The 27,332-nt window shown below is 47.3% G+C and overlaps 2 protein-coding genes across 5 annotated transcripts in view; one reads left to right on the top strand and one right to left on the bottom strand.

Annotated features, from left to right (window-relative positions):
* The window catches only part of YARS1 (tyrosyl-tRNA synthetase 1), a 32,241-nt gene extending 10,581 nt beyond the window's left edge, over nucleotides 1–21,660 (top strand). The window contains exons 4-13 of the mRNA XM_005906221.3: nucleotides 1,764–1,893; nucleotides 5,307–5,387; nucleotides 10,554–10,646; nucleotides 12,816–12,951; nucleotides 13,424–13,509; nucleotides 16,687–16,822; nucleotides 17,799–17,896; nucleotides 18,769–18,962; nucleotides 19,480–19,621; nucleotides 20,816–21,660. Coding sequence (XP_005906283.1) covers nucleotides 1,764–1,893; nucleotides 5,307–5,387; nucleotides 10,554–10,646; nucleotides 12,816–12,951; nucleotides 13,424–13,509; nucleotides 16,687–16,822; nucleotides 17,799–17,896; nucleotides 18,769–18,962; nucleotides 19,480–19,621; nucleotides 20,816–20,926 — 1,207 coding nt within the window. The 3' untranslated portion in view covers nucleotides 20,927–21,660. The remainder of the gene's footprint in view (nucleotides 1–1,763; nucleotides 1,894–5,306; nucleotides 5,388–10,553; nucleotides 10,647–12,815; nucleotides 12,952–13,423; nucleotides 13,510–16,686; nucleotides 16,823–17,798; nucleotides 17,897–18,768; nucleotides 18,963–19,479; nucleotides 19,622–20,815) is intronic.
* A 282-nt stretch (nucleotides 21,661–21,942) lies between these two features.
* Nucleotides 21,943–27,332, bottom strand: part of NHSL3 (NHS like 3) — a 28,478-nt gene continuing 23,088 nt past the window's right edge. For all 4 annotated transcript variants that reach the window (XM_070384867.1, XM_070384858.1, XM_070384874.1 and 1 more), the window contains exons 5-7: nucleotides 27,151–27,267; nucleotides 24,527–27,049; nucleotides 21,943–24,096 (exon numbers count right to left, since the gene is read on the bottom strand). In XM_070384867.1, coding sequence (XP_070240968.1) covers nucleotides 24,089–24,096; nucleotides 24,527–27,049; nucleotides 27,151–27,267 — 2,648 coding nt within the window. In that variant the 3' untranslated portion in view covers nucleotides 21,943–24,088. The remainder of the gene's footprint in view (nucleotides 24,097–24,526; nucleotides 27,050–27,150; nucleotides 27,268–27,332) is intronic.

The following is a 27,332-nucleotide window of genomic DNA, read 5'->3' as shown; positions in this document are numbered from 1 at the left end:
AATAAACATAAACAACTGAAGCAGAGTTGAGAAATAGGTCCCCACAAATATCGAAACTTGATATGTGACAGAGCTGGCAGTGCAGGTCAGCAGAGCAAGAATAAACTTTTTAAGAAAAAAATGATGCAGAGATATTTAGCTATCCATATTGGGGGGAAAAACCATCCCTTCATTCCAAGTGGATTAAGGATTTAACTGTTAAGGCCAAACTATAAAACATTTAAAAGACAACATATAATAAGACTGTCCTATGATTGTGGTTTAGGGAGAATTAAACAAGACATACCAAAAACACAAATCACAGGAAAAGATTAATGGATTCACCTTTACTACAATCGAAGCCTTCACTACATCAAAAGTAAGATAAAAAGACAAGCCACCCACTAGGAGAAGATATTTATAACAATTTAAGTGGCAAAGGAGTATTATATGTCAAAAACGGCAAAACCAGTTGTCAAAAATTGGGCTTCCCTTGTACTCCAGTGGTTACGTGTCTAGCTGCCAATGCAAGGGACATGAGCTTGATCCCTCGTCCAGGAAGATTCCACATGCCTCGGGGCATCTAAGCCTATGCACCGTAACTACTGAGCCTGCACACTCTAGGGCCCTTGAGCCACGAGTACTGAAACCCAAGCACCCTAGAGCCCTCAAGCTGCAACAAGAAAAACCACTGCAGTGAGCAGCCCACGCTCCACTAGAGAAAGCCCACAAGCAGCAACGAAGACCCAGTGCAACCAGAAATAAGTAATTTTTTAATATAAATGAATAATATTTTAATGGCAAAACTTTAAATAATGAGAATATTAAGTAATAAAATTGATTAAAAGCCACTTTGGAAAATAGTTTGACATTATCTTGAACTGAAGTTCAAGATGCAAATCACTTATCACACAGAAATTCTACTCCTAAGCATATATAAAGGAACTGCACATATGTACCAGGATACATGTATAAGAATATTTATAGCACATTGTTTAGAGATACAAACATACTATAAAACAGGACAGAAATACAAAAGTTCAGGCTAATGGTTACTCTGGAAAAGGAAGAAGTAGGATTGTGGAGGAGTGCACAGGAGCCTTAGAAGTAATTAAATCTTTTTTTTTTTTTTGACTATACATGCGGGATCTAAGTTCTTCAACCAGGGACCGAACCCAAACCCTCTGCAGTGGAAGTGTGGGGTCTTAACCACTGGACCACCAAGGAATTCCCTAGGTCCCTTTTCTTAAACTGAGTGATGGGCAGTGTAGTCATAATATTGTTCATTATTCCTTACATGTATTTAAGTTAAAAAAAAAAAGACATGACGATAGACTGAGAAATTCTGGTGTTTATTTAATAGGCATCCAGAAGAAGAGAGTAGAGGGGAATGGCAGAGAAGCCCTTTTTTAGGAGTTAAGCAAAGAGAAAGATTAAAGATTAATTTAAATCCATTTTTAAAAGGAAAAATATAAAAATTAAGTCGTATTTTCAGGAGAGGATGGACTGTTTACATTTAGAAACTAGCAGGCAGAGATGGTCGGATGGCATCACCGACTCGATGGACTTGAGTTTGAGCAAGCTCCAGGAGTTGTTGAAGGACAGGGAAGCCTGGCGTGCTGCAGTCCACGGGGTCGCAAAGAGTCAGACACAACTGAGCGACTGAACTGAACTGATTATTTCTGAATGTCTTAAGATCAGGAGAGTGAATTAACAACACACTTTTAGGGTTGCATTGAGACCTAGGCCCCATCTTAGCGTTGTCTCCTCTTGTCTCCTCTCAGAGAGTACACGCTGGATGTCTACCGCCTGTCTTCTGTGGTCACACAGCACGATGCCAAAAAAGCTGGAGCTGAGGTGGTAAAGCAGGTGGAACACCCTCTGCTGAGTGGCCTGCTGTACCCCGGGCTGCAGGTATGTGGGAGGGGTGGAGTCACCTATGACCTTTTCTGCTCTGATTGTAACTACTAGTGACAAACCTCTCTTTCAGCCCCAGTTAGACCAATGTCCTAGCTGTTCCTTTAGCTTGCCGGAGGCCTTCCTTCCCCCGATAGCCCCTCCCCCAGACTTCTGGGCCACTCTTTGACTTCTTCCCCTACCTCTCTGTCCTTTAAAACGCTTCTCATCTCACATAACTTCTTACAGTAACCATGATCCCTTAATTGAAGAACATTAATTTCAGAGTGATGAGTGAAAATAAATTTAGGCATGATCCTGTTTCCCATTAAGCAAAACAAACACATCATATTTCACGTGTGTGCATTTTTGTATGAGCATGGAGAAAGCATGGAAAAATTCAAACCAGCTATTGATACTGGTTATTAGCTCAGGAAGATGGGGTGAAAATGTTGATACTTTTCTCTTCCCTTGCATATTTCTCTAATGTTTGATATCAAGTCATACAAACTACTGTATATAAAATAAACAAGGTTCTTTATAGCCCAGGGAACTGTATTCAATATCTAGTAATAACCTATAATAGAAAAGAATCTGAGAAAGAATATATGTATATATGCATAAAACTGAATCACTTTGCTATATGTCAGAAACTATATTGTAAATCAACTAAACTTTAATGAAATACATTAAAATTTTAAAAGTAAATAATTTTTTTTTTAAACTTGAAAGAAAAGAAAAGTCTTCTCTTGGTCAGGAACTCTAGATCTGTACTGTCCATTATGGTAGCCTCTTGTCATAGTCATACGTGGCTACTGAAGTAATTAAAATTTTAGTTTTCCAGTCCTACTGGCTATATTTTAGGTTGCTCACAAGCCACAAGAGGCTAACCTGTTGGACAGCACAAGTGTGGAACAGATTCACCCTCACCAAAAGTTGTATTAGACAGTGCTGTTCTGCGTCCTGTTTGCTTACCTTTCTCTTCCTCTCCTTCCTCTTCCCCCCACATCCAATCAGAAACTAAATTTTATTAATCCTACTTCTTAAAAATCTCTTGAATTCATTGTTGCTCTATATCACCACCAACTTGAAAGTCGCTCCGTCGTGTCTGACTCTTTGCAACTCTGTGGACTATACAGTCCGTGGAATTAAGCTCTGTGGACTATACAGTCCGTGGAATTCTCCAGGCCATAATACTGAAGTAGATAGCCTTTCCCTTCTCCAGGGGATCTTCCCAACCCAGGGATCGAACCCAGGTCTCCTGCGTTGCAGGCGGATTCTTTACCAGCTGAGCCACAAGGGAAGCCCCCTCACCAACTTCGTTCATTGTTATTTCTTACCTGGACACTCACAGCAGCTTTCTAGCTTTTGTCTTTGTCTCCAGCCCTCAGGCCACAACTCTGCACTCTGCCGTCTCACTGGTGTGATTTTCTGCAGTACGTGAATTGTGGTTCTTCCCTCCTTAAAAATCATTCAGTGGCCAGTATGATGCTTGGTAGCCTCACATGACATTCAGTGTCCTGACCAACTTTTCTAACCTCATCACTCACCACTTCCCACATCCCTTGGAGTTTATGCTTTTTCAGACTGACTCAGTCATAGTTTCCTTAAATATTTCACACCCCTGTGCCTTCTCACATTCTGTTTCCTCTCCTTGGTGAAAAACATCTATATGTTCATCAGAACCAATCTCAGCCCACAGTCTGATTCTAGGAAGCCTTCACCACCACCAGGCTGAACAGATAGAGATAATCATTTCTTTGTGTTAGCATGTTCCTTAAATGAACATGTAAGTTAGCCCTTGTCATGTTGTATTGAAATGACCTGTTTATGTGTCTTTCTCCTGCCGGGGTCCAGCCCTAGCAGGATCCAAGGGCACCCTCAGGATGGATGGTGTCAGCGAATGAATGACACGAGGAGGCCAAGCTTTGGTGAGCGAGGCCCGTAACTTTATTTTCAAAAGGAGCTTTTATACCCTAATTTGTACGTAGATGGAAATGAAAGATGCAAGGTCATGCAGAGTCAGCCCAAACACTCCAGCAGTTTTGCCCTTATTGAAACCAGGATTTTTTTCTGTATGCCTTTCCATAAACAAGGGTCTTATGCTATGTACATTATCTTCTGGCCTGGAGGCCTGTTGACATTTTATGACCCTTTTTTGATAAAGGTTGATCAACCAGAAAACTTGTTTTCCCTTGAAGTGTTTTTTCTTTATATTTCTAATCTGTGTCAGCCTCAGAAAGTACTAAACAGAGTTACATTCTCACGGAGCAAAGGTGCAATGGGTCACAACAAAGAAAGAACTTATTAGCTCAAAGGTCTGATGTGGTTAATACCAAGGCTACTACTTGTTTCTCTTACATTCCAACTACATTAACTAATGCACTCCCAGGTGCACAATGGATAAGAGATATGGGAACTTGGCAGCAAGCATTGGCCCAGTAATGAAGCCCTTTGCCAGTACTATTCTAATAATTTTTCACCCCTCAAAGGGCTCTATGCCCATTAGGACTTTTAGAATGCTTAGGCTTCCCGTGCCTTTCATGGTTGGGAAGTTGTGAACAATCATGTGCGTTAGTTGTAAGAGTAAGGAAAAACCTGTCAAGCAAGCTAGAATGCCAACAGAGGGGTTAGAATAGAAATATTCCTTTCATGTCCAGGAGACTTATCAACTTAGAGCCATAAGTTGATTTTCTCCAGAGAAAGGTGGTCGGGGATAGCCCCCTGCTAATATCAGAAGAGTGGTTGAAAGGCATAATTACTTAGTAAACAGTAGACAGACAGATTTTGGTTTCAGGGTAGATGCTCTAGCAGGTCCAGGGAATCCCTTGAGTCCTGATCCGCCTTTGCCTGTCAGGTCTTCTCCACATGACCTTTGTCATGGGTGGGATCTCCCGTGGTGGCTCCCAGCATTCTCCCCAGCTAATTAATTGACTTCATGAAGGCAGAGTATGGGTCTGGGTCTGACTCACATCCACAGGGTTGGCACTAGGCCTGGCATATAATAAGTGATAGTAACTGTTTATTTACTAATTCAGTCTTGCCCCTTTTTTCTGAGCTCTCACAGCACTTGCTTCTTAATGCCAGTTATTTGACACTTGTCCCAGGCTGCCTCATTAATTGGGTACCTTTGATGTGAGTATAGTTTTGTCTTTTTCCTTTCCTTCCTTTCCCTACAGGATCATGAACTTCCTGAGAGCAGAGACTCTTCTAATTTTTTAACCCTATAGTATCCACATGGAGTGGAGTTCACAGCAGGCACTCAGCAAATGTGTGTCCAGCTCTTGAAGCCAGCAGGAAGACTGAGTGCTGCTTATTTGCTTCCTGGTTTACTTTTTGAAAATTCTAATGGTTTTCAAAAGTTTCTGATTTCTTAGACCCATGTCGAAGAAATACAGTAGGAGTTTATGCTCGTGTATTTCTTTCCACAGGCCTTGGATGAAGAATACTTGAAAGTGGATGCCCAGTTTGGAGGTGTTGATCAGAGAAAGATTTTCACCTTTGCAGAGAAGGTTAGTGTCCTCTTTCTTATCTTTTTTCTCTTGAGTTGCAGAGGTATATGTTAGAGTTTCTTTCTTTGTTTCTCTTTACTTTGTTTTATGTTTTATCTGGGTCGGGTCTTAGTTGTAGCTTGTGGGATCTTCGTTGCAGTGTGCAGGCTCCAGAGCACGTGGGCTCTCCAGTGGCACATGGGCTCAGTGGTTGCATCTCACAGGCTTATTTGCCTGCAGCATGTGGGATCTTGGTTCCCCAATTAGGGATCAAACTCACATCTGCCGCATTGGAAGGCAAATTCTTAACCACTGGAACACCAGAGAAGTCCACATTAGAGTTTCTTGAATGTGCCAGTCCCAGCAATCATATGATATGGTAGGTATTATTCTCCTTATTTTGCAGATAAGAAAACTGAGTGTAGACAATAAAAAAGATGTCCAGTATCACACAGTTAGTGACTGAGCAGGAACTAGCATTCACGTCTGTCTAACTAAAAAGCCTGTACTCTTGCTGCCACCAAGAAGCTGCCCTCAGACCTGTTGGATTTTCTTCTTCTTTTATTTCCCACCCCCGCTTTTTTTTTCTTCTTGCCTAATAGCTCAGTTTCCAGGGAAAGGCACCACCAGATAGAACTACTGTTCTTTCCCAGAGCATTTGGTCCATATTTCTCTGAATCTTACATAAACCATTTGTCTCTGAAATGAGGTTTAACAGGGTTTAGAAGAGGAAATCAGCACAAACCCCTAATAGTTCTTTTCTGGGAAATAACTTGAATAAGTTGAAAAGGGCTTTTGAGAAGTGGTTGGTATTTTTGAAAGCTTCTCAAAACCTCATGTTGGCAAGGGAGTAGAGAAAATACTGCCAGTGAAAATGTAAATTCCTGATGGGTGATTTGATGCCTCTAAAGTGTTTCTACACTTTGTCCTAATAATAATTATACAAATGGGTCCTCAGGAAATAATTTTTAAAGTGCAACTTGGTTGGAGTGGGGACAGGGGGAGTGTGTAGCTTGGGAGTTCCCTGGTGGTTAGGATTTGGCACTTCCACTGCTGGGGCCCAGGTTTAATCCTTGGTTGGGGAACTGAGATTGTGCAAGCCATGCTGAGTGGCCAGAATCCTAAAATTTTTTAAAGTAAAAAATTTTTTTAATTAAAAAAATAAAAGTGCAACTTGAGTTCTGTATGGAAGTATTTATCATGTTATCAATTTAAAGCCCACTCTAGTATTCTTGCCTGGACAATTCCATGGACAGAGGAGCTTGGTGGGGTACACTCCATGAGGTTGGAAAGAGTCAGACATGACTGAGCACACACACCACAATTTAGAGCACAACTTAGAAATAAATTAGTATTCAGTGGCAAGGGATTAGTTGAATATGTTAAGATAAACCCTCCAGTGGGATAAAACATTTTAAAAAATATTTTATTTATTTATTTATTTGACTGCGCTGGGTCTTAGTACAGCATGTAGGGTCTAGTTCCCTGACTAGGGATTGAACCTGGGTCTCCTGAATTGGAAGTGCACTGTCTCAGCCGCTGGACCATCAAGGAAGTCCCTATATACCATTTTTTAATGGTTTTTGGATATATTTAATAAATGGGGAAATGTTTACAATGTAAGGTTTTTACTATTATTGAAGTATTTTCTATTCCATTTTATCTGTTAAATTTTTTTTTAAAGAAGAAAAAAGGGTTTTAATTGTAGCAAAATACAAAACAAAGCAGTGTTATAGCAACTAGTACATGTAAGAAGTATGCAAGGCACTTAGCATAGAAACAGCAAGAAGTCTTATCCATGTAAAGAAATTCTATATATATGTATAGACGGTCCCCTGGAGGAGGGCATGGCAGCCCACTCCAATATTCTTGCCTGGAGAATCCCATGGACAGATGAGTCTGGCAGGCTACAGGCCATGGAGTCACAGAGTTGGACATGACTGAAGCGACTTAGCACAGCATAGCATGCATATATATACACACACATACAAAATAAATTAGCATATTGTTAGAAGTCAGCCATGTAAAAAATAGATATATGTGTGTGTATATATATATTTTCAAATATATTTTCTCTAAGAATATTTTTTTCTTCTCGACTTTTTTTTCTTAATATATATTTTATGAAGTATAGTTGGCTTACTTTTTAATCAAACCTTTTATTATTCCAACAGAGATACCGCTGATGGCCCATTTTTATATGACTTAGAAGCTCTAAGAATGGTTTTTGTATTTTTTTTAAGGGTTGTAAAAAAAATGAAAAAAGATAAGCAATAGAGACTATATATCACCCAGCAACCCTAAAATATTTACTGTCTGACCTTTTACAGTAAAGTTTTGCCCAGCCCTGTCCTAGAGATTACATGTCCTTGTAATTCATTATAGTTAGATGTTTTTACCACTTCCCAACAGTGCAGTTGGGAACAGTTGGAACTTCCCAACAGTTTTACCTTATTCAATGCCCTGCTGCCCTTTGTGCTATTGTCATATATTTTAGTTTTATGTATATTTTAAATCCCAAAGACCTGTTTATAATGGTTTTCTAAACAGTCAGTTTTCACGTATATTTACCACCACTTACCCTTCCTGATGGGCTTCCCTGGTGGCTTAGCCAGGTAAAGAACCCACCTGCTAATGCAGGAGACACTGGTTCGATCCCTGGGTCAGGAAGATCCCCTGGAGAAGGAAATGGCAACCCTCTTCAGTATTCTTGCCTGGGAAGTCCCATGAACAGAGGAGCTGTGATGGGCTACAGTCCTTGGGGTCTTGAAAGTCAGACATGACTTAGCGACTAAACAACAACAACCACCCTTTCTGATACTGTTGATTCCTTCTTTCGGTTTTGTGCTTCCATCCGAGATCAGTTTCCTTCAGCCTGAAGACTCCTTTGTATTTTGTGTCTGCAATGCAGGTCTCTCAGTAAGGAGTTCTTATAGCTTTCTTTTTATCTGAGAACATGTTTGTTTGTTTTTTGGTTTTTTTACTGTCTTATTTTGTTTGTTTGGTAGGTTTTTAAAGAATATTTATTTATTTGGCTGTATTGGGTCTTAATGGCTTCCCTGGTGGTTCAGCAGTAAAGAATCTGCCTGTAATGCAGAACACGCAGGTTCGATCCCTGGGTCAGGAAGTTTCCCTGGAGGAGCGCATGGCAGCCCACTTCAGTACTCTTGCCTGGAGAATCCCATGGACTGAGGGAGGAGCCTGGCAGGCTATAGTCCACAGGGTTGCAAAGAGTTGAACATGACTGAAGTGACTAAGCACGCACACACGCACATTGGGTCTTAGTTTAAACATGTGGATGTTTGTTGTGGCAGGTGGGCAGGACATTGGTTTTCCATCCAGAGATCTAACTCTGAACTTGTATCCCCATTTTTGTTCCTCTGTGTTTTAGTTGGATATTATCTGTTGACTTTTCTTTGTGTTCAGTAATCCTGTCTTTTGTTGAATCCATCCAGTATTGTACTGTGCCATTTTAGAACTTGCATTTGTTTGGTGTTTTTTTTAAATAGATGCCAGTTCTCTTTTATATTCCTCCATCTTTTATCCATTTCATTCATCTTTTCCTTTATTTCTTTTAACACACCAATTATAGTTATTCTGACATCCTGATCTGCTTGTTCTAGTATCTGGATTGTTCCTTTGTCTGGTTTTATTGACTCTTTCCTCTTGTCTGTCCATCACTTTTTTTCTGCTTCCCATTTCTTGTAATTTTTTATTGTATCAGGGACACCATAAATATGCTATGGTTGCTCTCAGTGCTGTGTTTTCTGTAGGCTATTAAATTACTGACTCATCACTTTGATCCTGTCAAGGGTGGATTTTAGGCTTTGTAGAATAGGTCTATTTCAGTTTGCTCTTACTCCTATGAGGTAAACCTTATCTTAGGATGTGGTCTTTCTGGGGTCTCAAACTAAAATGAAACCTCAGGGTGTTCACAAAGCCCTCTGTGGTTTGATTGAACCTAAACTTCAACTTCTGCCTCCCCAGCACTGTACAGCCCCTAAAATTTGCTCAAGTCTCCAACCTCCCAGAGCCTGTTCTCTGCTGGGCTTCCCTATGTCTCTCTGAATTCTGGCACAGTTGTGATTCAATTAAGAAAGCAATGGAGGGGCTTCCCTGGTGGTCCAGTGGTTAAGAATCTGTCTTGCAACGCAAGGGACACTGGTTTGATCCCTGGTCCGGGAAGGTTCCACGTGCCATGGAGCAACTAAGTCTGTGTGCCACGACCCCTGAGCCCATGCACTGCAACTACTGAAGCCCATGTACCTAGAGCTTGTGCTCCACAGCAAGAGAAGCCACCACAATGAGAACCCCTTGCATCGCAACAAAAAGGAGCCCCCACGTGTTGCAACTAGAGAAGGCCTGCATACAGCAACAAAGACCCACTACAGTCAAAAATAAATAAATAAAAAAATTTTTAAAAGAAAGCATTGGAGCACTTTGGGATTTTTGGAGGGCCTCTTCACTCTGGCTGCTGCTAAGTCGCTTCAGTCGTGTCCAACTCTGTGCGACCCCATAGACGGCAGCCTACCAGGCTCCTCCATCCCTGGGATTCTCCAGGCAAGAACACTGGAGCGGGTTGCCATTTCCTTCTCCAATGCATGAAAGTGAAAAGTGAAAATGAAGTTGCTCAGTCGTGTCCGACTCTTAACAACCCCATGGACTGCAGCCTACCAGGCTCCTCCGTCCATGGGATTTTCCAGGCAAGAGTACTGGAGTGGGGTGCCATTGCCTTCTCCCTTCACTCTGGAACCCTTTCCAAATCCTTAGCCTCCTTACATCCTCTGTCTCCTCTGCTTAGTCAAGACTGCTGCTCTCTGCTTGGTCTCTTTCTCAGCACTGTTTGAAAACAAAAATGCCCTCAAGGAGAAAGCCAGGGTGGGTATGGGCTCGCCTCGCTTCCCTACTCTCCCCATTTGTAGCCCCACACTGGTTGCTATCTAATAGAGTTGTTTATGGTGGGTAGAGCAAGTCCAATAGGTTCATGATGTAATATTAATAGACAGTAGGGAAAAAAAGCTTTGTTCATATTATGATCACCATTGAAAAGTTATATATTCAGTAGAAAAAAAGATTGGAAGGCATATATCAAACTGTTAAGTGAAAGGCCAGGTTAGATGAGATTGGAGCACTGAGGAGGAATTTATACTAACATCTGCTTTTGTGTGTTTCTTTCTAACTCCTTAGTACCTCCCTGCACTTGGTTACTCAAAACGAATCCATCTGATGAATCCTATGGTTCCAGGATTAACTGGCAGCAAAATGAGCTCTTCAGAAGAGGTAGGTTACGAGCTCTGACTTGAGTTGAGAAATCTTTAGCAAAAGATAAAGAAATTGAGGACTAGATAGAAAAGTAACCTGGCTAACTAAAACACACAAATATTTAAGTTATAAGAAATCTTAAGTTATCCAGTTAATTCCACTGATTCTTGAGTATTGAAGCAGTCCTGATGGGATCCAATTATAATTTTAAGTTTTACTGCTACTAATAAGAAGTACAAGCAAAAGTAGCTTCTTCAGCCATACAACTATGACAGAGTACAGCCTTATTAATGAGAAGGCTACAGTTGCGTTTCACCCAGTAACATATTTTTTATTTAGTTTTTAATTTATTTTAGAGTATAATTGATTCACAGTGTTGTGTTTCAGGTATACAGCAAAGTGATTTAGTTATATATATATCTCCATTCTTTTTCAGATTTTTTTCCCACGTAAGTTATTACAGAATATTGGGAAGAGTTGCCTGTGCTATGCAGTAGGTCCTTGTTCATACCAGTTAGCACTTTGATTCTTACGGTGATATTTAATATGATGGTTTTGATAAATATGGTGTCTTAACATTTAAAAGTTCTGCTTGGGGAAGGTACACTTTTGTTCTGATCACTAAGGGCACAGAGTAGAAGAATTGGTAGAACCCAAAGATGTGGAAGTTTGGGTTCTGGGTTCACAAACATGGCTGATCTTTAGAATCACCTAGGGAACTTTTATAAAAGAGAGTATGTGTAGAGTAAGGCCCTGTCCTTAGAGATTTTTTTTTTTTAATATTTATTTATCTATTTGGCAGTGCCAGGTCTTAGTTGCCGCACACGGGATCTTTGATCTTTGTTACAGCTTGTGAACTCTCAGTTGCAGCATGTGGGATCCAGTTCCCTGACCAGGGATTGAATCCAGCCCCGCCCTGCATTGGGCGCACTGATAAAGTGGTTCTGGGGAACAACTCAAGGAATCTTATTTTCTTTCACAGCCTACTAGTTGATTCAAATTGAAGTCATTTTTGGACATTCATCTAGTTCTTCAAGTCTGATTTCTGGATTATCCTATTGGCACCCCACTCCAGTACTCTTGCCTGGAATATCCCATGGATGGAGGAGCCTGGAAGGCTGCATGCAGTCCATGGGGTCGCTGAGGGTCGAACATGACTGAGCGACCTCACTTTCACTTTTCACTTTCATGCATTGGAGAAGGAAATGGCAACCCACTCCAGTGTTCTTGCCTGGAGAATCCCAGGGATGGGGAAGCCTGGTGGGCTGCCGTCTATGGGGTCACACAGAGTCGGACATGACTGAAGTGACTTAGCAATTAGCAATAGCAACCATGTCTTCATCCTAGAAATAGCACCAGCATCAGTTCCAAAACGTGACTGCATCAGAACCACATGGAGAGCTTTTAAAAATGCAAATGCCTGGGTGAACCCCCAAGAAGTTTTGATTTATTAGCTTTGGGTGGGGCCCAGTAGTTTATGTTATTTTAAGCACCCCAGGTGATTCACATCCAGTCCTATGTTGATTGAGCTTGGTAACCACTGGACACAAAAGAGCATGAGCTCACTCACTCCAAAATAGGAAACAAAGCCTATTGCCCTATAAAGGACAAAGGCTTTAAATAATACCTGGTGTTGGTGACTGCCGGGAAACGTCTCCTCACACATGGCGGATGGCAATGTCACTTGGTGTATGCCTGTCGGAAAACAGTTTAGGGCCCAGCAGTGTTTGGTACCTTAAGGAAGTAATCCTAGAGAAGGCAAGAGGACCTCTGCAAAGAGGTTCGTTGTAGCATTGTAGTTTGTAAAGATGAGAGCAAATCTGACAGTTTAGAAACTGCTAAATAAATTATATTGTCACTAAAAATTAGGAATATAATACAACATAAAATCTGCAATTGAAAACTAGGTAGCCACTCAGAAGTACTTATGATATAGTCCCAAGGACATTTATTCTCCAGATACAAATTTGCGACGATTCCGTATGCTACAAACAAGGCCTGGGAAGAACAGAGAAAAATTAAAATATTTTTATGTATTATAGTGAGTGGTCCTTGACTCCAGTTAATTCTGCTCTTATTAAAGTCATTTAATGTTTACATCTTTGTCCAAAAAATTAAAATACAGATGAGTTGAGCGTATTCTCATTTTCAACCACAAGAGGTCCTCCTCTCCTCCCTGGCTTCTAGGAGTCCAAGATTGATCTGCTTGATCGGAAAGAGGATGTAAAGAAAAAACTGAAGAAGGCCTTCTGTGAGCCAGGGAATGTGGAGAACAACGGCGTTCTGGCCTTCATCAGACATGTCCTCTTTCCTCTCAAGTCTGGTAAGATACTCCCTGTTTTCTTCTCAGAGTTTAGGCTGAAATAGGAAAACCGGTGCTGGGTCATCCCTGTGGCTTGTCAGAGTCTTCCTCCGGAGACTGGCTTCTCTGATTCTCTGCTCTGATTTCTCATATGTTAATGTGTGATTGAAGTGGGGATATCATTGAGATGTCTGTGTGTTTGTTACCAGAGTACCTTCTAAGTGGGGTGTCATGGTGGGCATGAGTGGTAGAAATGAAGGGGGCAGGCATGGGGAGTAGAGAAATACAAAAGAGATGTAAGACACAATTGTTTCCCCTGAGCTTGGATGCTAGCTGGGTATACAACACTCCCACTCATCCAGTTTAAAAAACAATAAAATACTGTACAATTAAGTTTAAAATACATGGCAGGAACTACAAATACATGTTTGGGCCAGGGATGCTGACTCGCCATTGTCTGTGAGTTTTTTGGCATGGATTGTTTTTCTTACAGAGTTTGTGATCCTTCGAGATGAAAAATGGGGTGGAAACAAAACCTACACAGCTTACTTGGACCTGGAAAAGGACTTTGCTGATGAGGTAATACGAGAGGAGGATAATCCCCACTGAACTCATTCTGACAAACCCCTCCGTGTGGCCTCACCAAGTTTCTGTCTGCCATAGGGCTCTGTCAGGATGATCTTGAGGCTGTATATTATGTTAATGGCTCAGATGAGGATTCAGATGGCTCGTGGAGTAGATTAGCAAATGGCAGAAAGCTAGTATGTTGGTGTCTTAATCACTCTGCAAAGGACTTAACCTGGAATGAAGGACCAAACCCGACAAGATGAAGCATTTCAGGTACCAAATCAAGGTTCAGAAAAGAGACATGACTATAAAAGAACAGAAGAGAGAATACTGTTCATTTTGACAGTTTAACAAAAGACCTACTAGGTGCCCATGTGTTTGGCACCATGCTAGGGGCTGACATTACAAAGAGGATTAAATCTTCGTGAAGCTCATAGTCCATAGGCGAGGATGACGTGTAAATAAATGTCATTTACTGCTTACTGTACCATGTATGCATGGTCCAGTAATAGAACGGGAGGAAGTGACTAACTGGCTGTCAGGGAAAGCTTTGTGGAGGGGATAATGTTCACACACCATCTCACTCATTAGGGGTTCTTCAGGAAACCCATGAGGGAATTCATTGTGTGAGACATGGTAAGAGGAAGCAGTGTGGTATCTAGAGACTCACAAGTGGTTTAGAGTCTGACTGGAGTCTGCAAGGCGAGGGGCCACTGTGGGAGAGGAAGACAGGGCCAGATGATAAAGGAAAGGAGTAATGACTGTATATAGTGGATGAAATGGGGTCTTGACTGGCTCCGAACGTGGGCCGAATCGGCAGTATGACAGGGCTATCAGAAATGTTCATGAGGTCTTGGCCTCATCGTCAGAAATGCAGAGTTCAGACCGGGGGGTTGATCATCCAGTTCTCTGATGTTCTGAGTACCTTTGGTAAGATGCATGTGCTCATCTGCACTAACACAGTTGCCACTGGCCATTTTGGTTGTGTTGGACTTTTTGTGAGGTTTTTTGTCAAATAAACCTCACAAAAATAAATTTTGTAATGTTCATTTGACAATCTGGAGTGTATTGATGGGGAGAGGAAGGATGCCATGATAGGGAACAGGTTGCAAACCAGGTCATAAAGCACAAGCTGGAAGAACCAGGCATGTTGAACTGGGATGCAAGGATGTGTTCACCTGTCCTCAAACCCAAGGACTCTCCTGAGTTAGGGGTGAGTTTTCTTCCTGTGGCAACAGAGGGCTGAACCAGGACTGCAGATGCAGACTGCAGGGAGGCTTGCTTAAGCTTGAAGAACTTTGTAATGACCCCAGTTGTGTGGTGATGGACAGGACTGTCTTGCCTGACCTTGCATTCCCCATCGCTGAGGTGTTCAGGCAAAGGCCAGAGGACCACTGGAAGCAATGTCATATGAGAGTTTGAGCATCCAGTGGAGGAAAAGACTTAGTGACCTCTGAGCTCTGAGGTTCCTTCAGGCCCATTTTTGGGATATTTGGCAGCTGTTGCTCTGAAACCCTCTGTCTGCAGCCTGAGGCAGGCCACAGAACCCACACTCAACTCTTCAATCTCATGAGCAGTCCTTTGTGGGAATGATAAGAAGGCTTCCCTGGCGGCTCAGATGGTAAAGAATCTGTCTACAAAGCAGGAGACCCAGGTTCAATCCCTGGGTCGGGAAGATCCCCTGGAGAAGGGAATGGCTACACATTGCAGTCTTCTTGCCTGGAAAGCCCCACGGACAGAGGAGCCTGGCAGGCTGCAGTCCACGGGGTCGCAGAGTCAGACACGACGGACTAACACTTCCATTTTGTTCACTAAGAAGTAACGGAAGAAGTGTTTCTGAGAAAGGGCCTGACAGCATAACCAGCAGCACTTCCTGTGACAGTGAAAGGGCCTGACAGCATAACCAGCAGCACTTCCTGTGACAGTGGACATGTTCTCATCTGCACTGACACAGTTGCCCCTGGCCACGTGTGACCAGTACAACAGAGGAACTGAATTCTAACTTAGATTTAAATATCTGCATGCGGCTTGTGGCCACCGTATTGGACAGTGCAGGTCTAAAGCTTTTCTTTTGTTAAAAAGGAAGGACTTCCCTGGTGGTCCAGTGGTTAGGACTTGGTTCTAGAACCAGGTTCAACCCCTCATCGGGAACTAGATCCCACATGCTACACGGTGTGGCCAACAGCAACAAAAACACCATTCCCGAGAAAATGAAGGAGTAACATCAGAAACAAAAACATAGGTGTTTTATTACATGTATTCATACCTGAGGGGCATCTGTCAGAATACCTTAGAAGATCCTTTCGGGCCAGATTTAGGATGTAAAGGTTCTAGTCATGGGACTCGAGAAAAAAAATGGAATTACTAAGCTCCTCCCATGTACTAGCACTACACATCATTTTCACCCCCGTTAAGTGATTTCATCCTCATTCCGACGCTGGAAGATACAAGTATTATTATTTTCATTTATTTTTTAAAGTGAAGAATCCAAAGCTCAGAGCGGTTAAGTGCCTGGTTTGAGGTCACCCAGCTAGCTGGGACTCTCACCCCAGGTGATTTATCTACAGAGTCTTTGTTCTTCCTTCTCGCTCACTCATCTCCCCCCACCCCCCAGGCTGTCTGTAGCCCCCGGGTTCCCTGTGTGAATGTTTTCCCTGCATATAAATAATACCTGCTTTATGCCACTACTCAGCATATTGGAGGAATCTGAGTCATCCCAGGTGGCGCTAGTGGTAAAGAACCCACCTGCCAATGCAGGAGACTCAAAGTCTTGAGTTCAATCCCTGGCTCAGGAAGATCCCCTGGAGAAGGGGACAAAAACCCACTGCAGTATTCTTACCTAGAGAATCCCATGGACAGAGGAGCCTGGCGGGCTACAGTCCATGGGGTTGCAGAGAATTGGACATAGCTGAGCGACTTAGCACGCACAGTGAAATTTGACTAATTAGAAACATTTAGCCTCTACAAACTCTCAAGTTAGTATGGAATTCAGTGTCAGAAGACCTAGGTCTCTGACAAACTAGATAACCTTGTGAACCTGTGTCCCCGTCTCTGCTCTTCCGGCTTCACAAGGTTGTTCTAAGGTTCAAATAAGACTGCTGGGAAAACACCGTGCATTCCATCCGCACATTTTTCTTAGTAGATCCAGGTGTCCTGTGCGCCTTCTCACCTGGCCTTGCACACTTGCAGGTTGTCCACCCTGGAGACCTCAAGAATTCTGTTGAAGTTGCCCTGAACAAGTTGCTGGATCCCATCCGGGAGAAGTTTAATACCCCTGCTCTGAAGAAACTGTCCAGCGCTGCCTACCCAGATCCCTCAAAGCAGAGTAAGGCCAGCTGGGGAGGGGCCCGGGAAGGGGGGTCTGTGGGGGCTGCTGACATGAGAGAGCATGAGAGACATGTAGAGAGCCTGTCAGTGCCTCAGAAAAGGGTTTGTCTTCAGTTCAGGCCCAAGAAGCCAGGAGGGTCTGAAATGCAGGAATGTCATGCCCCATTGACTGCTGGAATGGAAAACTCCAATCATCTTGACTTTGGTTTGGTCGGTACCATGAAGCAATTTTGCTGTTGTTTTAATCACTAAGTCATGACTGACTCTTTTGGGACACCATGGACTGTAGCCCCACCAGACTCCTCTGTCCACGGGATTTCCCAGGCAAGAATCCTGGAGGGGGATGCCATTCCCTCCTCCAGGGGATCGTCCCGACTCAGGGATCAAACCCGCGTCGCCTGCATTGGCAGTGGGTGCACCGCTGAGCCGCCTGAAGCGGTTACACCCTGCTGGCAGTGCTGCTGTGCGACGCATGCCCTGGTCCTTTGACGAAACCCACGTCTTCAGTTAGGGAAAGAGGCTGCATTAGACCCTGAGGCTGACGTAGCTGCTCAGGCAGGGCCTGCACAGCTCCTTAGGGAAGCCGATCTCTAGATTGGCCCAGTTCCCTTCTACGTTTCCCTGACTGGCTCTTAGTCAACCAGCCATGTAGCCACGAAGCTGAGATGTTAACAACAGTGTTAACATTGATAACACTTTCCTCCCAGAAAAGGCTCGGTACTTACATATGGAACATGGGAATGGCGGCAAAGCTACACCAACCCCTCCTCTTCCCTCCAGCCTAATACCTGAGGGGGAGAGTGGTAAAATCTGGTACTTCTCTTCTCAGCAGCGGCCGCCTCTGTTTCAATTCAGTGGGTGGATTCTGGGGATTCTGCACTAAGTCCTGCCCGTGTCCTCATTTGAGGGCATCAGCAGCTGACCTGTCATGGGAAGGAGGAGAGCTCTGAGCCTTGGGTTCTTCTCATCTCCAGAGCCAGCTGTCAAAGGCCCTGCCAAGAATTCGGAGCCAGAGGAGGTCATCCCATCCCGGCTGGATATCCGTGTGGGGAAAGTCATTAGTGTGGACAAGGTACTCATTTTCCACCACGTCCTGGAGAGGCAGACACAGGTCAGGTTTGTCTGCTTCCATCTGGAGGAAACCTGGCCTGGGAGGGAGAGCAACATCCCTTAGGTCATACTGCAAGTCAGCGCCTAAGCATCTAGTTCCAGGCGTCAGGCTTTTCCCCTGGCCATCTCTGGACCTTATGCAACCAAACACAGCCAGGAACTCAGTAAAGAGCGGATGTTAGTCAGAAGGAACTTGTTTATCTATCACATCCAGTTTGATGGACTCACCTGGTGTCTCCCAGCTTGTCTGGACTAGTTGCAGGCCTTATCATTGATGAGCTACTTTGTCCTTCCCTGTCCCCACCCCAGAAAATGGTGAAGGGAGAAAGAAGGACTTCTCTTTCCCAGAGGCAGAAAGCTTTGTAGCCAGTGGCCTAGGACCAGTGGTCTGGGTATTTTTTTCTCCCAGTATATATTTGCTTTTCACCATATAGACCAACCACCAAAACTATCTTCAAAGAGCTGCTGATGCTCTTGTTTCAGATGGTGAAGCCGGTAGCTGTCCCCCATCTTCCAGTCCCCCCCAGGATTGGGGTTGATTTCCAGTGCACATTTGGCCATAAGGATGGTCACCCAGCCACTCCAGGCCATTTTAATCTCTGTTAGAGACTCCTTTCACCTCTAACACACGTAATTAGCCTCATGTTACTCAAATCTGGCTCTTTGGGGCCCCTTCTCATGTCTGCTATCTGAGACCTGGAGAGTTAGCTCTAGAGGGTTCCTCTTGGGGCCCCCGTAGGGAGTGGATGCCCCTTTCTGGAGCCAGAGGACTCGCCAAGCCCCATGATCTGTTCCACTGGGATACTCTCCAAGACTTGACATCTCTTGTGGCAGCACCCAGATGCAGACAGCCTGTATGTGGAGAAGATTGATGTGGGGGAAGCTGAGCCACGGACTGTGGTGAGCGGCCTGGTGCAGTTTGTGCCCAAGGAGGAACTGCAGGACAGGCTGGTGGTGGTGCTGTGCAATCTGAAACCCCAGAAGATGAGAGGAGTCGAGTCCCAAGGCATGCTCCTGTGTGCTTCTGTGTGAGTGAGAACTGGGGGGCTAGAGGGCCTTGGGAGGCCAGGAAGAGGGGGGTGGCCCACATGCTGCCCTTCCACATGCCAGGTGGAAGCCCTGAGAACACTCCCCAAAAGAGGAATTACTTATTGTACAGGAACCGTGGATGAAGCACTTTACTTGAAGTTAACTATATTAAAATGGAAATCGAAGATTCAGAGCTATGTGCATGCTCGAGTCTGTCTACTAGTAATGGGTGAAGCCAGGATTCAAACCCAGTTTATTGGCTGTTACGTCATATCCCTTAAAAGCCCAAATTTTGGAAACTCTCCTGACATAGGATTTCAGTTGAGCCCTGGTTGACCCAGCGCTGGTAATGTCCAGAGATGTGGTCCAGCAGTGAGGAGCTCCTGGGGCTCTGGCATTGAGGGTACCCTAAATCCTATTAGAGCCCCTGAGGTAAAGGCCCCAGTGCTTTGGCCTCCACGGCGGCCGGAGGCCATCCATGGCCTCACTGTCTCACTGTGCTCTGTGTCCTTCCAGAGAAGGGGTAAACCGCAAGGTTGAGCCTCTAGACCCTCCTGCAGGCTCTGCTCCTGGTGAGCGAGTGTTTGTGAAGGGCTATGAGAAGGGCCAACCAGACGAAGAGCTGAAGCCCAAGAAGAAAGTCTTTGAGAAATTGCAGGTAACACGCTGCACTTTCCCCAGCTGGGCCTTCCTGCATGTAAGCCCCTCTCTTCCTTCATCCCAGCCTCTCAAATGAGGTGCCTGAGAGCCCACGGGCCCTCACAGGCACTGCGTGCTGACAGGCTGTTAGAGGCAGCATGTGAGGGACTGCAGCTGTTTCCTCGGTAGACTTTCAGTCTGTGATGGGAGATGATCCCCAGTTTATCTGGCATGGCCATGCAGGGTCACCGGAAGTGATAGAGCCAGGATCAGAGCCCTCCTGGAGTCCTTCCTGCCCAGCCTGGTGTGAGAGCACTGATTCTCAGAGCACTGACTCGCATCACCTGCCCGGAATTCATTCATTCATTCAGCACCTATTGAGTCCCTAACATGTATGTGTGGCACTGTTCTAGGTGCTGGGGTTACATCATTGCATAAAGCAGCAGAGATTCACTCTCCTTATGCAGCTAAGTCACTGCATGTGTGGCTTTATCTAGTTAATACTTGGTTTCCTCAACAGACAAGTGTTTCTGGAGGGCTTTTAGAGTGGTTTCTACCTCTCTGTGCTCCTGCAAGTGACAAGTGGCTTTGTCCACTCCCTCCTTTCCTAGTTTCCCAGGCTGGTTTTTTGAATCAACTTATTTTTTTCTGGCTATAAAATAAATTTTCATTGTAGAAATGTCTCAAATGTAGGGGGAACAAAACTAACATCTATAATTCTGCTGCCTACCACTTCTGAAAAATGTCATTAGTGATTGGTTTCCTTCTGGACTTCTTTTATGTATAGTGATAATGTTTATATTGGTAGTTTGAGTCATACCATATTTTAATTCATTTTTTTTTAACTTTATGCCTCAAAAATTTACCCATCTTCTTAAATACTGAGGAGTGAGAATCATATATATATATAGTATAGTATCATAATGATCATTTCCAAAACCTTATTTGGACATTGACGTTGTTCTCAGATTTTCACTTGGAATGCTACAGTAGATGTATTATACCAGTTGTTTGTACTTACTCATGATTGTTTTCTTAATCTAAATTCCTAAAGTGACCTTACCTTGGGCGAATGATAGGAGATGGAAGTTTTCACAAACTGCTCTCTTAGAGAAGTTGAGTCACCTTACACTCTAGTAGTACAAGAGTCTGTTTTCTTGCATTCCTGCCACCATCACTGTAATCACTTTTTTTTGTTATTTTTCTTGCCCAGGCTGACTTTAAAATTTCTGACGAGTGCATTGCACAGTGGAAGCAAACCAACTTCATGACCAAGCTGGGGTCCGTCTCCTGTAAATCGCTGAAAGGGGGGAACATCAGCTAGCCAACCTGGCGGCTTCCTCCCTTCTCTCATCATCCTCAGTCATCTGCTCTCTCCTTAATTTGCTCCGTCCATCACCTGCTTATCCATCTCCCAGGACACTGAAACAGGACGTTCAGGACTCTCTTAGACACAAGACTTGGTGAGGGGCAGCTCAGCCTCCCTAGGATCCAGGAGCACCCCGTCTGCAGGGAGAGGCTGACCTGGGGAGTGATGAGGGCAGGGCAGCACAGGGAGTCCAGCCCTACCTTCTTCCCTTGGCAGCTGATCTGACAAATCTGGTTTCAATATAACGTAACTCAGAAAAAGTTTATGCCATAATCCTTCTAATTGGAAAAATATTGGTTTCCAGTTTTCCTAGAGTTATCACGGCAGTCATGTCTCTGGCTGGGATCTGGTGCCTGAACCGGGCTAATTACAGCCTCTCCCCAACAGGAAACTGTGGGATTTGAAAAGTGGAGGGAAGGGAAAACAGAGAACCTAGTGGTCTACCAAGTGGCTGGCAGCTTTCCCCCAGCATGCCAACTCTGAGGCTTGGCGCTGGGGGCAGGGCCTGCCCCGGGGCTCCTGGAATGTCCTTTGATCATGCTAGGTGGGGACACTCCCTGAACCAGCTGTGTGTTGTTGGATGGCACAGACTGGTTTTTTCTTCGGGGAGGGTGGGGTACTTCTCCATAAGCCATCTCAGAACCACTAAATGTCGCTGTCATAAATTCAAATAAAATATCTGAACAAGGGTGTGTGGATGGGACCTGTCTGTGAGCTGGACTAACTCAGGAGAGAACACAGTGTACAGCAGCTTCTGGGCTCCTCACCCTGCCTAGGGCTGCATGTATCTTGGACTTTTGAACCTGTAATGGGGCCATGGGTGGACTGGGCTGGACTGCAGATACCTTGACTTTCCCTTCAGCTGTGTTGAGCAGAAAAAGCTCACTTTGGGGTCCAGAACATTTTCCTTTCTAAATGTGGGGTGCATACCACCACCCTGACCCTCCCCATTAAGAAGCAGCAGCCACAGCCAAGTTTTAATCATTTAATTAACACCTTCGAATGAAATCCACACAGAGTTTTTCCATGTGTCTCACTCCGGCTTCAGGGCAGAGGGAACAGATTGTATAGACATATCAAAGACTCAAAAATTTAAAGAAATATATATATATATATATACTTCTCTCTCTAACATTTTTATGGAAATTAAAAATCAGAGGCTTTTGGTCTCCATGTGCACTAGGTCAAGTTCATTTACCCCAGAGGACAAAGAAGGATTGCCTCTTGGGAGATCCTCCCTTCTCCTTTCAACTCTGTCCCACCCAGTGGGGAAACAAGCTCAGAGGACTAACTGAAGATAAGGAGTAACAAAGAGAGGGGAGGCAAAGAGACAGAAGGTGGGCTCCCTCTCAGCTCCAGCAGCTCTGTGGCTGCTGCCTAGGCTTGATGTCATGGAAGCTTTGGCCTGGTCCTAGTACCCCATTCCCAGGAGATTGGTCAAGAGCTCTGAGCAGAGCTGGTTTACCGACTGTCTTCCCCATCTTACCAGGCAGGGACAACACATACCCAGCGGGCACGGAAGAACACTGGTTTATAGCTGAAGAGAAGATGGTGGAGAAGGCCAGAGGAACCTGGGCTCTCCAACGACATCCCCTGTGTTCCCAGCTCTTGTTCTGGGAGAGGGTCAACCTGTCTCCTGGGTGGAGGAGAAGCAGCTAAAAAGGTTCCTTGTCCAGCTTAAGCCTGAGTCACTGTTGAAGAAAGAAGATCAATACAGAAGGGGTGACCCTGGTGACAGCCACACTGCAGCGGGAGGAAGCACTAGGGTCACCCCCATGGAACCTCGGAGGAAACTAGCTTACCAACATAGGTGGCACTGGTTGAAAATGGAAAAATCGCTAAGATTCCTGGAGAGATCAGTAGCAAGAGACTGACATCTACGGCGGGGGGGAACCACCCAGCCTGCCCCTAGGAGCATCAAGTGCCCCCTCTTTGACTAGGGAAAAGTCTGGAATAGAATGCACCCTTGGCTTCCCATCCTGTCACTCAGCGTGAGCACCCTCCCCCAGTGGAACCACCTGCACTAACAGGCAGCTGCAGAAAGGACATGCACAGAGCAAAGGAAGGTCAGGATGAAATCCACAGAGCCAGGTCCCAGCCCACTGCCCAAAGAAGCTCTTCCCTGCCAGCCCCAGCCCCACCCTTTCATCCACGTCCTCAGTACTTCCTGCCAAGCTGAAAGGGACCCAGCTCTGCCATGGCCCATGGGCTCCTGCCTCTAAAGAGTCATGCTCGCGCACCCCAACCTGGTCAAGTGAAATGGGGCCAAGTGACCCATGACATGACTCCCTGCTCTGTTCTCGGAGGGCAGGGTGAGCCTGTGAACCTCCCCTCTGGTGTTCTCCACCACCCATTTGGACCTTGACAGGCTCCCACTTCTGTCCCCTGCATGAAGCACCTGGCAGAACTAGAAGGCAGGAAGCTGGTTGGTGGTAAGTTGAGGCACAGGGGGACTAACCCCCGCTGCACCTTTTGTGCTTTGGAATGCCACAGCCCCAAGCCTGCCTCCAGCCTGGAGAAGCCTGTGGGAATACGACTTGCCTACCTCCAAGAACTAAGAAAAGGAGCAAACTAGATCAGAGGAGAGGGGGACAGGTTAGTCCCAGCCAAGGGCTGGCTGCTGGGGACTGATGCTGCTGCCATGTAAAGAGGCCCTTGGAATGTGGCTTTACGGGCCCTGGGGAATGGACATGCAGCCACTTTTCAAAAGTGCTTTGATTCTGGACTACAGCATGTGCATGATTTGGATATGAACAAAAAGAAAAAGAGGTGCTGTGGTCCTCCATCTCTGTGGCCTTGAGGCCAGCAGGGGGCGCTGACATCCACTCCCACCAGCTACCTCCTCCAAGATGAGGCTAAGGCCAAGACTGAAGCAGCAGCTGCCAGAGGTGAGTCCATTCAGGAAAAGGCATGAGAGCTGGGTGACTTGGAGGACAGGATCCACACAGGCTTGCATAAATACCGAAGGCCGTGGAGGTTAAGGCTGCAGGCGTCCCCCCATTAGGTTAAGTGTCTGCCGTATCCTCTCATCCTCGGAGCCGCTCAGGTCCCTGAGAATGTATTCCTGGGATGGGTCAGCAGTACCAGCGAGGTGTCTGGTGGTCAGACCAGCTCTTTCTATGCGTCTGCAGAGGGCAAAGAAGGGACACTCAGCCAGGGGCTCCCGAGTTTGGTTCTGGCCACTAAGAGCCCAAGGGACATTCTCACCCCTTTGCTTTACTGACCATGCCAACAGCACAGGGCTCAACATTTTACAAATGCTCCCTCTGCCTCTATAAAGTATCACTCCTCACACTTCACAGTGAGGAACTCGAGGCCAGGATGGGTGGATAAAATGGCAGAGCTGGAATTCAAACTCAGTAGGTCTGACTCCAGAGACCCTCATACCAAACTCCTTCAGTGGAGCTCATCAGAGGTGACAGGTCACCTCCCCAGACACCCAAGACCAGAAAAACCTTCAAGATCAAGAGCAAGTCCCTAAGGGCAAAACTTCTGATACCTGTGTCCCGTGACCAGTGCTGGATTCCACACCCCACCCTTCCCAGCCCACTGTACCTGTACTAGGCGGGCCCAGCTTCTGCTCGTCCGGGCCCACCAGCTGCAAGACACTTCCATTCTCTGCCAGCTCCTCCTTAGTCCTGTCCTCGGCATGGGGGAGCCCGTTGGTGGGAGGCGCAGTAAGGGGCTCAGCTCGAGGAAAGCTGGGGGAGGTGGGAAGGGGAATGCCCCCAGAAGGCTTGCGAGCCACAGGCGGGGGGGCCTTAGGTGTCTTCTTTGGGGCCTGGGGTGGCCGTTGCTCTGAGATGCTCCTTAGTTCAGCTACCAGGTTCCGCTGGAGGTCAGCCTGGGTCTCCGGGGACACAGGCCGCTCCAGCTGCAGCTTCTTAGTGCCCTTGGAGAAGATGAAGCTGGCCGTAGAGGCAGGGGACCGTGGCTCTGCCTCATGTGGTCCATTGGGCTGGGCACCCAGAGGGCCTGTGCTGACAACCAGGTTAGAGGCCTTGAGCCGAACAGCTGCATGGAGCCCTGAGGAGGCGGCAGATGCAGGACTAGCCCGCCCTGACAGGGCCCTTCGGAGTGGCTTCTGGGGGGGTGATGGCCCCGATGCTGGATTTGGAGCCACCGTGGGAGCGCCCACAGAGCGCAGCCGAACCGTCTGCAGGAGTGAGGGTGTGACCAGGGGCGCACTGGCATCCTCCCGGGGAAGGCCCCCACCCTTGCTGCAGCCCACTGGCTCCTTCTGAGGGGCCTTGGCCAGAAGCCCTGCGACAGAGCCGGCAGCAGGTGGGGCGGGGGGGGCGGGAGGAGGGTCTGGGGTACCAGAGGGCTGGTTCTGGAAGGAAACAGCAGGTAAGGAGGCCTCTGGGAGGGGTGAAGGGCCTGCGGGCTCAGGGCTAGCCACAGAGAAAAAGGCTTCCTCGGGTGGTGGGAAGTCGGCCATGGACAGGTCCTGCTCCTCTGGGGTAGGAGGCGGGGGAGGGGGCCAGTTGGGATCTTGGAGGAGCTCCTCAGCGGTCTCTGGGGCAGACAGAGCCCCCTCAACCACCTCTGGCTTCTTAGTGGGGGGTGGGGGTGGGTGATATGATGGGGGTGGGGACGGAGGGGGTGACTGGTCTTTGGAGGCAGCAGGAGATGCCTGAGGTGGGGTCAGGGATGTCTGGGGAGTGGGTGGGGACTCAGGACTGGCAGCAGTGGTAGAGACAGGCCCAGGGACTACAGCAGGAGCAAGGGCAGCTTGGTTTGGACTCTTGGGCTTAGAGGGAGGTGGGGAGAAGGGGGCAGCCACCTTGGGGTGAGGAGGTATGACAAACCTGTCGCCCAGGGCAGTCGACATGTGAGGACCAGAGCGGTCTGAAGGTGCTGGATCAGAGGAAGAGGAACACAGAGAAGTGAGGGAGGAGGAGACGGAGGCCCCGGGAGATCGAAGGGAAGTGACACGTTCTGGTTTGGGGGGCTGGGCCTTGCCTGGGGAAGCAGGGGCCCCTGCTAGACCCTTGGGGGGGAGGGTAGGGGTACCACTTTGGCTTGAGTATCCACTGGAGGGTGAGAGTGTCCGTTCCGGGGAACGTGGGGGGCGCCGGGAGCCACCCGGAGACAAGCCAGACACCCAGCTGCCTGCCGAGCTGGGTGGACAGTGCGGGGCCGCCATCCCTTCCGACCCTCCAGTGGTGGGCGGCCGGGGCGGCTGCAGCTGCTGCTTCCGCTCTGGCTTGGGAGGCAGCCCCAAGGGCCCATCAGGGACCGCCGAGCTGCGCTGATGGAGCGAGTGGGTCCGGCGGGGAGGCGGAGGGGGCCGCTTCAGCTTACGTAGGGACACGCTCCGGCCTGACAACTGGCCCCCGCTCCGAATGCTGACAGTGTCCGAGGCTTCAGCGGTGCTGCCCCCGCTGGGAGAGCCCCGCCCGCTGCCTCCCTGTGGAGGGGGCGCCACGCTACTGTTGGCCACGGAGCCCTCTGGCCGGCCCTCAGAGCCACCCTTAGAGGAGAGGGTGGAGCCATCAGACACAATGGTCTCGGAGGACTGAGAATGGCTCCAGGTGTCGCTGGAGGAGGAAGGGTGGCGGCTTCGGGGTCGCGGGCTGGAGACCGAGGAGAAGCGGCCCAGGGAGCGGACGGAGGCCGGGCTGGCTGAGAGCAGGCTGCAGCGGCTCAGGGTGCGCAAGCTGCAGCGGCCCAGGGCCACCACGTCCACGGTGGGCGGCAGCACGGCGTGTGGGATCAGCTTCGACAAGTAGGTGGCCTGGGGCGAGATGGACATGGCCGGGCTCAGGGGTTCTGGAGGCCCGGCCCCTCCCGTCAGTCCGGGCACTGCGAGGGACATGGGCCGGATTAGCGGCGGGGGCCGCGCCCCCGTGGACCGGCCGAAGAGCGTGTCATCGCGGTAGATGCGGTCGATGTGGCGCTGCAGCAGGGCCTCAGCCCCAGCTTCGGCCTCTGCCTCCAGCGCCTGCAGGGACACCCTGGCCCCCGGCCCCGCGGCCGGGCCTGCCGGACGGCCATCCACTGTGGGAATGCGTACAGCGTCCCGTGGACCCGGAGGCCGAGGCGTACCTGGTGGCTCACGTTCATTCCGCAGGCCTGGAATGGACCAAGGAGGACGTGGGAGTCAGTGGAGATGTGGGCGGGAGTCAGCGGAGGGCCAGGGCTCCCACCCACAGCCTCCCCAGTAGGGTGCTCACCGAGTTCCTTTTGCACGTGCTGCGGCAGTCCCAGCACCGTGCTCCGCCGCTCCCGCCGCCGGCGCCCCGACTTTCCAGATGGTTTGGGAAACGAGTCGTGGGGCCGGAAGGTGGAGCCTGGGGGCCAGTCCAGGGGAGAGAAACTGTTAGAGCAGGTCTTGGGGCACATTCCGCCAAGCACG

The sequence above is a fragment of the Bos mutus genome, chromosome 2 (assembly GCF_027580195.1).
Source record: "Bos mutus isolate GX-2022 chromosome 2, NWIPB_WYAK_1.1, whole genome shotgun sequence".
Classification (NCBI taxonomy): domain Eukaryota; kingdom Metazoa; phylum Chordata; class Mammalia; order Artiodactyla; family Bovidae; genus Bos; species Bos mutus.
Note: the sequence above shows the minus strand (reverse complement) of the source record. Positions and strands in the feature narration are given on the sequence as shown.